Here is a 12,198-nt window from a genome sequence, read left to right as displayed (position 1 = left end):
AGTACGGTACATGCAGTCACACGAATGATTACATATCTTAGCATGCATGAATCCAGTATTAATACAGCATATAACAAACACAAATCACATAAAACTAAAATGAAAAATATTGCGAAGCATCACAGGACAGCACCACAATTTACAATAGAAACTGCAGATCAGGTAAATGCTTGTGAAGTTTATACTAGCTAGCTCGCTATTTTTCCCAACTGTGATGGATCTAACAAAAATATTACATTGTCGGACTTAAATAAGCCAGAGATTGAAGACCCACTGTCTTGCTCACACTGACTCAACAAACTTGTATCTTTGGGTGTCGTTGTTCGCCTTTGAAGACGACTGACAAGGAAGGGGTTGCGAATGAAGCAAAACATGCACGATTTTATATAAATATTATACACAATTGATTAAACCTGTTCCTACCCTCACCTATGGTCATGAAGGCTGGGTCATGACCGAAAGAACTAGGTCGCGAGTACAAGAGGCCGAAATGGGCTTCCTCAGAAGGGTGGCGGGCTTCTCCCTTAGAGATAGGGTGAGGAGGTCAGTCATCCGTGAGGAGCTCGGAGTAGAGCCGCTGCTCCTTTGCGTCGAAAGGAGTCAGTTGAGGTGGTTTGGGCATCTGGTAAGGATGCCCCCTGGCCGCCTCCCTAGGGAGGTGTTTCAGGCACGTCCAGCTGGGAGGAGGCCTCGGGGAAGACCCAGGATTAGGTGGAGAGATTACATCTCCACACTGGCCTGGGAACGCCTCGGGGTCCCCCAGTCAGAGCTGGTTAATGTGGCTCGGGATAGGGAACTTTGGGGCCCCCTGCTGGAGCAGCTGCCCCCGTGACCCGACTTCGGATAAGCGGTTGAAGATGGATGGATGGATAAAACATAGCTAATTTTTAATGGCTGTCTATGGAGAAACATGCTTTTGCCATCGGGTGGTGTAGTTCCAGCATCTACCAGCAGGTGCTAAAAGGGACCTGATAACCAGCCAATTCCTGACCCCTGGTTGACAGGGACGCTTACCTAATTGTCATGGCAATGGTTCATGATGAAGTCAGAGTTTGTTGTAAAATCATACCACACTGCTCAAACATCCCAAGACCTGACAAACACTGATTAAACATGTTGAATCATTGAAAATAGATGCCAACGAACGACAACAGGGTGATCACACTGATCCGACAATACCCAACAAGTGTTGGACTTTGGTGTTTGTCCACATTTGTTGGGGCAGTGTGAAGTGTCCTTAACATGATGACTCATTTGCGGCGGCATCATACACATGTCTCTTGAGCTTATGGGAGCAAAGCATAACCAGACTGTGCAAGTTAGTCTCACTGCGGCATTCGAGCAGCCTCTCGCTGCAAGCTCAGACAAAGTTAAAGTGATAAATGCCATAGGAGTAATATTTCAACACCAGGGGACATTGTCAAGACTAACAGATCCGCCCTCTCCTCTAATAATGTGGATATTCTGATTTTCCTGAAGGAAACAAACTTGAATATTGAGTGATAAATACAAGTGGTGAGCCGAAAGGCAAAAGACACAGAAATCTGCACTTCTAATGTCTTAATTTGGTTACAATTATAATAATTGTACTTTTATTATTATTTATGTTTTTATACAATGCGAATATAAGAGGCTCTGATGTTTTGTACTGTAATTTCATTGAGTAAATATGCATAGTGCAGTCATGAATAAATTGTTGCAAATCAGCCACTGTGGTTTCAAAATAAATAATTTAAAGAAAGATTCTTTGTTTTTCGCTGCTGTACTGAAACTATACCGAACTGTGACCCCAAAACAGATATATGTACCAAACCAAGAATTTTGTGTACCGTTGCAGACCTAGTTGTAAGTCTTTTGCGGTTTGACAGTTTGAATAAAACCTATTTAAGGCTACATGCAGAGAAATTGCATTATGAATGTTGTCATTTCTAATCATTCAGTTTGCACAGTTCCACAAATTTCATACACTAACCTGCAAACTCATCGTTACTTTGCTCATTCTTAAATTACAAAAATCTTTGCAACTTTTGTGTGTATGGTGATTACATTCACAACTTTAGACTGGCACCTGCACCACATTGACGTGTCCTGAGTGTTATACAGGCTATTTGTCTTTCCTATCTGCGATCGGCCTCAGTATTAAGTACAGTAAATGTTGTATCAACCCCTTGTGGTCTACCAAAGCTATAATGGGATACTACATTAAAAGGACGGTCAGCTGACAGTGAATTGGAAAGTACTTATGATTTAAATGTCGGCTAATGTTAATATACTGTATCTGAAATGTATGTGCTGATCAATAATTGATGTATCCATAATTTAGGACATTTGTAGTTGGATGCATCAGCAGTTGCGACACTTCCCTTTGCGACATTAGTCTTGGTCTTGTGCGCCATCTTCACAAGTGCCGGATTCCCATTCCTGTCCCTCATTCCCTTTTGAACAATTCCTGGAGATCTGGTCCAAATGAAGCAGATGCTCTCCAGATGTTCTTCTTCTAAACATCTAGTTTTAAAAGCTCTCCATTTTATCACAGTAAATTGGGGACGAATCATGTTTGTCTAGATTCGACTGGTCAGAGGGTCACAGATCCAGACATCCCGAAAACATTATAATAAAAAAGAGCTGTATCAATTTACTTGTAATACAGCAGCTATCAAATAAATGAGAACTTGAATTAAACATATCAAAAAGACTGTAATCCTTAAATTTACATTTGACTCTTAAATTCTAATGGCCTCAGCTGTAGCCTCCTCGGACTGAGTCCTGAGGACAGGGTTCTGTGGCCAAGCAGATGAGTTTACCAGGCCAACCCGTCCTCCACTCATTCTAGACTGCTACACTGGGCCTTTGTTCCCCTCTGAAACTCAATCTGCAGAAACATTAAGTACCCACACACACACTAAGAGAAGGAAACCTCTGCACACAGGCAAACACACGGTCGCAAAGACTAAGATCCATAAACCAGCTGGGAAAAAGTCTCCTTATTAGGGGTTTTCGCTGATCAAAAACGTATTGTTAATGTGCTGTAACAAATTTTCATCTGAATAATTAAAATATAACTAAATATGGAGCCATTTACTGTTGTAAATGTATTTGTTGACCTCTAAACTTCAAAGGAATACCACTTAACACATACCACTCTTTAGCACAGCTTGTATACGGTGTAGTATGTGTATTATTGGGTATATTGTAGATTTTGTGTATTGTGTGTGTACTATGCAAAGTAAGTTCTAATGGTCAAGGGGACATCATTGCAATAATTACTTGGTTAATATAAATTCCATAATTATAAAACGACACCGAAACCAAACAATATGCCATTTGCATCATATCAGACATGACAACTTTAGGAACTCACTTTAGGAAATATCTCTGGCCCGAGGGGGTCTTGGCCATCTCCCAGCCTGGGGGTAGCGGCACATCATCGGGTATCTCAAAAGAGGACTGGCGGAGGTGCTGAGGTGGGGGGTTTGCTTGACCCATATTGTTCAGGGCACCTGGGGAAACTGCACCCAGCTGCAAGGAGGCAGGAGAGGAGTGTGCTCTCACATGCTGGGGTGTGAGGGTACCAGCAGTACCTGCATCCGTGCTGGCCTGTAGAGGGTTAGAGGATTAGACTCGCATAAAGAAAACAGTCGTAGAATTACATGTAAAGCAAGTAAAAAAGACTACAAATATGAGCTCATAAGAAATTATGCTTGTGTGTAAACTCGATGCATAAAAATACCACAAAACACGGATTTTTATCGAAGTAATTTATGCACACATAATGCACATGCATCACAAATGTACACCCAAAACGTAAGAAACGGATGTGGCCTACACTTCAGAACTGAGGAGGAGCTATGTGGGAAAAAGGCTGTCCTGGAGGAACTTCACATGCAGAACTCGACCAGTAAATGCAAGAATTTGAAGGAATCTGTCGACCTCTTCTGTGCCCGTGAATTAACATCGGAGCATGCGCGAGATGTGATTCCAAGCTCGAGGAAAAACTCGATTATCTTAGTTCGCTTTTGTTGTTGAGACTATGTAATTATTTATTTTATTTCAGTTAAATATATATATATATATATATATATATATATATATATATATATATATATATATATATAAAAATGTCTAAAGTAACCTTCCATCATTTTAAAAGAAAATGATTTGCCTAATTTACATTTCAACATATTTACAAGACTTTTGAGCAAAAACCTTCACCTATCGTTTGTAAACTAACCATAACTAAAAACGGTCATATGGACAGTTTATAAAGCGGTGTAACTAAAATAACACTGCAATAACACATAGGGGGAAACGTTTTATTTTAAGATGAAGGTGTAAATGTAAAAGCATTAAAATAGCATTTAAATGAACTTTTTAAGGAATACACTACGCAGTGAAGATGATGTCACAATCTTGTTTTAACACCACGACAAACTACAGCGCTGCTGTCACTGTATAGAAGTCGAAACTCGACTTTGCAGTGTAGACAGCTTGGATTATGTATCCACTTGCAAGCTCAAAGAGTCTTTTCGTTTTGTCTTACAAAGACATTATTTATGTTTGTTTGTGTAAGTAAATGTATATACACGTTTAAGTATGCTAATATGTGCATGCGTGTCTGTATCTGTGGATTGTTTATAATAAAGTTATGGGGAAAAGTCGCTGTGCAGTGGGCCGCGTGCGCCAGTCGCGTCCACCGCTGGAAAAAGTTGGGGAAATAGTTTGTGGTTTCTGTGGGGGTGGTCTTACTTGTCTGGAGTGGGACTTTGGCTCTGGCGGCTTGAAGAAGGAGTCTGGCAGCTTTCTCATCCTCATCGGCACGGAAGGGGGAACGATTGTGTTTTTCGGGTTCATCACAGCGTTAAAAAGAGCCTCCAGATCGGTCTCGGAGTCTCCCCGAACATGGACGATCTGATGGCCGACAGGAGGGTTGTGCTGGCTCTGATCCATGACTCCAGATAAAATATAGTATAATCTTTGGGAAAACTGCTCTTCTGTCCTTCCGACCGAAAAAGTGTACACAGGAAAGTCAAAAAGCCATAAAATGTCAAAGGTTAATCCAAACAGGCCAACCCTGTTCGTCCACTGTATTAATTATCCAAGCCTTGGGAAAAAAGAATGCAAAGATGTATTTTTCTGCTTCCCGAGAACACCGCAATAAATCTAGAAACGCGCATGTCTACTGAACTTTATACTGGAAACTAATTTGAAGTCTTCAAACGGTGTCCGTATGAGTTTCCCAAAAGTTTACGAATCTTCTGGTGCAGACATTGGCGACGACTGTGCGGCGTATTGGAAATCACAGCCCTCTCACTATTCTAACTAACTTTTTTTTTTCTCTCAACTTCTGAAACTTTGGGCAGGACGTAAGTGAGTCATGTGACCACTGATTCAGAGAGGGCGGGGCTTGACAGCCTTTAAGGAGAGGGGGGGTACTTTAGTTCTTATTTTAGTTAATAAAAATGTATAATAAACTTCTAAAAACTTCACTAATTTCACTCAGCCCCATAAGTATATGTAAGTTTCAAGCAATCTTTCTTTTAACTTAAATCTATCTGTAAATCCCTTCAGAGGCAAGTTGGAAAGATTTTGTTGGAAAGACTTTGTATCAATAATTGAATGTTTTCATGCTTTAATTTATGCACTTTATGAACTGTATAACCAAATCTTCGTCATCGTCTCGCAATTCCTAATAAAGTATTCAACTGTCTAGATGTTGCTGTGTGTGTATTTTTATAGGGTGTCACAATGTTTACATGCTTTTTAGGCTATGCAGTGTCACTGTACATGAAACTTTATATAAAAATACACCGGCGAATTTCAAGCTCTCAGTTCTATATAAATAAAGAAATCAATAGTCTTTCTTTCTGTAGAAAGCCGCAGCAAAGTAGTTCCATGCAGTTCCCATAATTGTTATGCAAATGAGTCTTCCCGGTCCATTGAGAAATCATTTTGTCAAGATTGAGCTCGGCTCTTTTCCCATACATTTAACATTGAGTGACTGATTATGAACCCCTTTTAATCCCTTGCGGGAACAGTAAGAACATGATGAATGGATTAGAAAAGTTACTTTGTACTTTTCTTTTTAACCAGCCAACCAATATCTAGCCCTAACAAGAACTGTCTCTGCAAGCCATATATAATTAACCACGTTGTGTGCGTGTTTTCCCTCAGTCCCTTGTAATTTAGATTTTTCTCTGAATTATATCGGTATACAGTCTAATATTCATGGAGAGAAAGTTATTTTATGTTTCCGTGCACATGCCTAATACAATTGCTTTTATTTTACCACAGTAGGCCTATTCATGGTAGTCTACTTGACTGTGATCCAACTAGTTGTTGTCTACTGTATGTTCCAAAAGAATATGTTGCTTTGACGACACAGACTGTGCGTTCGAGATCATTAAAAAGCTGTAAATATCCTGAAAGGATTGGGGCAATATTAGAGGTTTGTTCTGGGGGCTACCCTGCCCAACCTTGTGGGAGACCACCCACTTCGCTGTGCTGAGGGTAACTCGATCATTTTCAGTCAACACGTCCCGACATCTTTGAGAGAGCCAATTGTGCCAATTGTTGACAATCGTTTGCATCATTAAACGAGAAACGGAAGTGCTTATCGAACCCATGTTCAAGCCAAATCTACGCCCTTGGGTGATTATCACATAAAGGTGGCAACATTTCCAAAACCCATCGTCTTTGCCTAGATGGGAATTGGAACGTTTGTGCGCCCCCTATAGCCAATGACACGTTTGAGATAATCAAATTATTAACCGAATATGTCTTAATTAGAGGCTTGAATGTTTGTTATGATTTAGTAATGATATTGAGAATCATTTATATTGTTGTTATCCAAAAATAACAGTATTAATAATTCTTTAAAAACGACATTTGACGAGAAAACATTATATTTTGTTTTGTATTAAATTAAACATATTAATGTGTAAATATTTTAGTGTGTTAGTACTTTTATATAACTTTAATTGATTTTTTATAATGATGTTTGTTTAAAGCTTAAATTGAGTTGGTCAACATATTATGGCATCTCTTTCATAAGGTCCTACACTACATATGTCATAATTTTTCTATTAAGTATGCTAAATGTGGAAGTCTATACAGTTTGCCATTCTGTATGACTAAAACAGCTAAATTATCTCTTAATCCCCAGCCTACTTTGTCTGTGATGGTTTATTTGCAATGTTTTGTTGTGTAACATGAATATGTCAGTTGACTGACTGCTGTCTGACCATATTATAACGAAGACAAGGAAATTGCCATGCCCTTCCCTTTGTATGTTTTCACTTCATGTAAATCTTAATACAATAAGTTCATTATTATAATGGAGCTCATATGCCAATGATTATACTTGAATGGCTCTCATTGCCACTGGAGAGTAAATAGTTGCTCCAAAGACCAGATATCAATAAAAAGTATAGACTGTGTCTAAAGTCATTTGAGGATTTTTAGCAATTAACCACACCTAAGGTTATAAATATTTTGTAACTCTGATTTTGATCACCAGTAGTATCTTTTTGAAGCAGCTGACCCTTTAAAAAGACTAGAATGAACATATTTTGCATATATAGACTGGTGATAAGATAATTAAGTAACAACATTTATTTCATTTGGAGTTAAGATGTCACCAAGTGCATTATGCACATCACATTACAATATTGAAACAACATGGGTGATTACGGTTAGGGTTAGTTTGATAAGAGGAGGGATGATTGTATGAATATGAAGTGGAAACCTAAAACCCATAAAATCCATCAACAAAGGAAATCTTTTAAAACCTCCCACTGTCAAGTTTAATGACAAATTTAGGTGAGAACCTTCAGACAGTATAGTACAGATGCACAATGAGTCTGAAACCAGTTCAGCAAGTGTATTCTTGCAATACATTTCAGTTCGTCACATTTCAAAAAGGGGAGGCAATCACTGCCAAATTCTTCAAAGGTGCAGGGATCTCCTCTGCCTGCTGCAGCAAGCCAAGGCAAGCTGACTGGAGAAGAAACAGCACCCTTCCCAGAAAGACCTGACAATATTTAAGTGCTCTGAATGCAGGCAAATCTTTAACCATGCATAGAATGGTTGCCATAGTGTGTTTTGTTTTCTTTCTTTCATTCACATGAATAGTTAGCACAGTAAGCACTGCCTGGTATCCAAATTAATGATTACATTTGTTTTTTTTACAATAAGCTAATAATTATAACACAGTAAGTCATGTTACTATCAAGAGTTGCTAAAGAAGTGGTGACCAAGCACCATGGCTAACCATGGCTATGAAAGGTGGGAACATAGAGGCCTGCAATTCCAATTGTTTTGATGTAAGGGGCCCAGAACGTCTAACAGCAGTCCTGATCAACTGTTCACATGAGAATTTAGACCCTACAATTGAATGATTTGTAGATCTGCCTTTGGTAGCAATATACGATTACAGTAATATTCCTGGGTTCAATACAAGTTACATTTAATCGACAGAATTTGTGGCATAATATTGATTGCCACAAATATTGTTTTACTTGCCCCTACATTTCTTCAAAAAAAGAAGCAAAATTCAAGGTTACAGTGATGCACTTACTATGGAAGTGTATGGCGACAATCCGTAAACATCAAAATACTCACCTTTTTAAAAGTATGGCCACAAGACAAAAACAATATGAGTGTTTACATGATTTTAGTGTGATAAAAATCATTTACTAATCTTTTCTGTGTAAAGTTCTAGCCAATTTTACAACTTCATTAAAAAACAAAACTAAAACCTTCAAATTACTTTTAATACATGAGTTTTTGCAATAACTATATTCCAGCTTTACATTGTTTAGTTGTGATGTTAGCTTAATCTTCAAGGCTTAGTCTTCAAATTGATCAGCAGAGTGGCACTTGCTTGCTCAACACAATATTCACTAAAACTGGAACTCTAAGTTGCTAATGAATATCCCAGAACCCTGACATCGATCTGTCAACCCCATTCTGCCAAGTTACTAACAAGCACCATCTCCCATATGACATGTATTGCATCAAAACAAATGTGTTAACGTTTTCCTATGGCAAGACTGATAGCACACTCAGAGCCTTACAATTAAGATTAAATTTTCACTCCAATGACAGCTAGGTTAAGGTTGGGAGTAGATCTAATATGCGTTCCTCTTCACTGTATTACACCACTTTCAACTAAAAACACTTTTGCACACCACTCTGTTGGCATTTCACCCAGAAACTTGAGTTCACACGTGCCCATGCATTAATTGTGAACGATCACTATGGTCACTTTCACACAGCAGCAGAATACGGTTGTCAGACCTGTTTTGAGTGGTTAATAAGGTTACGTTCACACACAGGATGGTTATTTAAGGGTGTGACAACCGCATTATAATCAAAATGACACATACACATTTTCAGGTCTCAAAACTGCATTTTCGGCAAACCTCTGCTATGTGAATGGAACCGTATTGGACAACTAGTTGTTAGTTACATCATGTACAGTGACAGACACGCTGCACTGTACACACGTGTGTCATGTGAAGGTTCAGCCGCTGTCTTCCACTGGCTGCTCACGGGCACGAGTCGTGTGACACAAAGCTGCGCTCTGCACGCGATTGATTAAAAGTGCTGTAAGCTATTTTTCATGGAAAAGTATGCAAAACATGTACCTACTCCCTTAAAGAATCCCTTATTAATGAAATAAGTATCCTGAGATATCTCACCAGTCTCTGTTACAGCTATAACTTTGTAAACAGCAAACAAAAATGTGTCTCCATTTGAAGCGGATCATTGAGACTATGTTTCATAATTTTTGTTAGTTGAGGGCGCTATTGTGCCACTGTTGAATTTGACAGTCACAATAACAAAAAAAATGCTGCTCTTTGGCTCGGGTTTGGTCTCAAAATGTTCTTTGGAGGGCGGGGTTTTGGAATGAGGGGGTGTGGATAATTCAACGGCTCAGTCACGTGAATGCTACAGAACGGCTAAACCCTTACAGCACCTTTAATTATGACCTAATGGATGAATTCGCGCCTCGATTGGACTTGTTTATTTAATAATGCCGTGACAATTGTGATAAGACATGCCAATTTTATGTACGTCGCCATCTTTTATTCACCGTCATGTCTATGTTACAGCTATACAGTTGTGACTTCAGTTGTTCGTTCATACAGACAGCATTCAAACTGCTACCGTATGCTGTTGTTTGAATTGGACATTTTAAGACTCACACCTGTTAGTAAATACGGTTGTCAATTCCAAACACTTACCATGTGAACGTTGCCTATAAGTAATTTGCAGCTTTCTCCCAAGCTTCTGCTTTTTGAGAAGATTGAAACAGGCTATCTAGCAGTACATCCCCATATAGTTTGCACCATATATTCTCTGTTTTAACAATTGGCCCTGCTTATGAGAACTACACAACTTCACTGTACACCTCGGTTATCATAGACAGTGTGTTGCGGTGTGGGTGTTAAACTTGTGCATATCATATTGCTTGATATGTAGGCTAAAAAGCTCCATCTTTGTCTCATCTGATTACAAAAATAACAATGGTTCAGGTCACTCACTGTTATGCTTTTGGGGCAAAATCCAGGTATGCTTCCATATAGTTAAGCTTTTAGTAATTAATTTTCTTGTGTCCCATATCGGGCCAGTGTTGTACAGAGCTTTGGAAATTGTGGTTGACTTTACTCTGTTTACTCCTTTAGTTTTTGAACTCCATATCTTTTTGAAAGAAAACATTCATGCTGAAATATTTGAAAGGCAGACATTTTTAAGCCACGCCTGATTGGTACAGTGAAGCTTCCACTTCCTGATCATTCAATCAGTAGTGCCCATTACAACACTCAAACATCAATACATCATTTTTTAACCTTTTCCTAATTTAAGAATTTGTTTTACTCTATTTCAAACTTTAGAATGCTCTTTAGTCATTAGCATTTCTCAGATTCAAGAGCTGTAAAATTATCTTTACTTTTTTAAAGACATTTTGGTTTTGCAAGTCCAACATTAAGCAACACTAAGATAATTGAAATTAGAGCTTGCATTGCACTGCATTTTGCAAGGCACATCAAATAATTACTCTGGTCTAAAAATAATAATTTTCTGTGTTATTTGAGCAATTAGTAGCTGTTACTACATACATCAAAAACTAAAAGTCTTTTTAAAAAAAATTCCCAGTGGGCTTTCACAACACAGTAATTGAGTGCATTGACTAGTGAGTTGAGTCAAAACCATTGTAGTTATGTAATCTACAGAGGAAAGGGCTTACGTGACAACAATGTGAGAGAGCAGTTATAGGGTGATGATGGTTAAAGAGCAGCAGGACACCAAACAGTTGGGTTTGACTTCGTTATCCTGCAAAGCCTGTGCTGCAAGTCTCCTATGCAATGAAGTAATTAATAGTCACAAATGTCACTCACACACCTAGATAAGCTTTTTCATGCTGATACTGTACAGTAGATGAGCTACTACTAAGCTACTACTACACACAAACACACAAAACATCACTCACATAAGTCATAGGCACACACATAATAATACAAACACTCAATTGAATAATACACCATGAAAAACCTGTCATTATTATGGCAAACATACAATGTAAATCAATGTATTCTTGACTCATTTGGAGGTCAAGCTGCAGACAAAAAAAGCCTTTTTTCCTGTTTTGGCAGTGGGAATACAAAGCAAAGCAATACTGTTTATTTGTTTTTCAATTAATTTATTTTCCACAAATGGAGTCAAGATTATTTGGAATAAAAAGTACCGCAATGTGCACATTAATTATGTGAAAAGTCTCTGAAAATATATAATTTCAAGGTAAAAAATAAATCTTCACTAATCAGAAGGCAAACAAATGAACACATGAAATACATTTTCTCTAAATAAATGAGACAATAAGTATTGTCTGTATTGGAAGAATTGTTTCACATATATCACATCTGAGTTAAAAAATAAATTAAAAATTTGACTCAGTATATTGCTTTGTTTTCAATAAAATGTCAAAATATTCTTAAAACAATACACATTCATATTTGAATTAAGAATTAAGAAATTAAGTCTGGATTTCAAAGAAATCTAATAAAATTGGTTTTCCTGCTGAATTAAGTTTCTTTTTTTTTTTTTACCCCATGGACAGTTATCCTGTTTTAAACATAAATTGCAAAAATTTGTTAGGTCTTTCAAAGTAACAAGACTAAAAGGAATTATTTCTCC

At 38.0% G+C, this 12,198-nt stretch overlaps 1 protein-coding gene across 2 annotated transcripts in view; it reads right to left on the bottom strand.

Annotated features, from left to right (window-relative positions):
- Positions 1-5,337, bottom strand: part of LOC127623187 (transcriptional coactivator YAP1) — a 52,615-nt gene extending 47,278 nt beyond the window's left edge. For both annotated transcript variants that reach the window (XM_052097506.1, XM_052097507.1), the window contains exons 1-2: positions 4,747-5,337; positions 3,362-3,597 (exon numbers count right to left, since the gene is read on the bottom strand). In XM_052097506.1, coding sequence (XP_051953466.1) covers positions 3,362-3,597; positions 4,747-4,947 — 437 coding nt within the window. In that variant the 5' untranslated portion in view covers positions 4,948-5,337. The remainder of the gene's footprint in view (positions 1-3,361; positions 3,598-4,746) is intronic.
- Between the last annotated feature and the right edge of the window lie 6,861 nt (positions 5,338-12,198).

Source organism: Xyrauchen texanus, chromosome 29 (assembly GCF_025860055.1).
Source record: "Xyrauchen texanus isolate HMW12.3.18 chromosome 29, RBS_HiC_50CHRs, whole genome shotgun sequence".
NCBI lineage: Eukaryota > Metazoa > Chordata > Actinopteri > Cypriniformes > Catostomidae > Xyrauchen > Xyrauchen texanus.
Note: the sequence above shows the minus strand (reverse complement) of the source record. Positions and strands in the feature narration are given on the sequence as shown.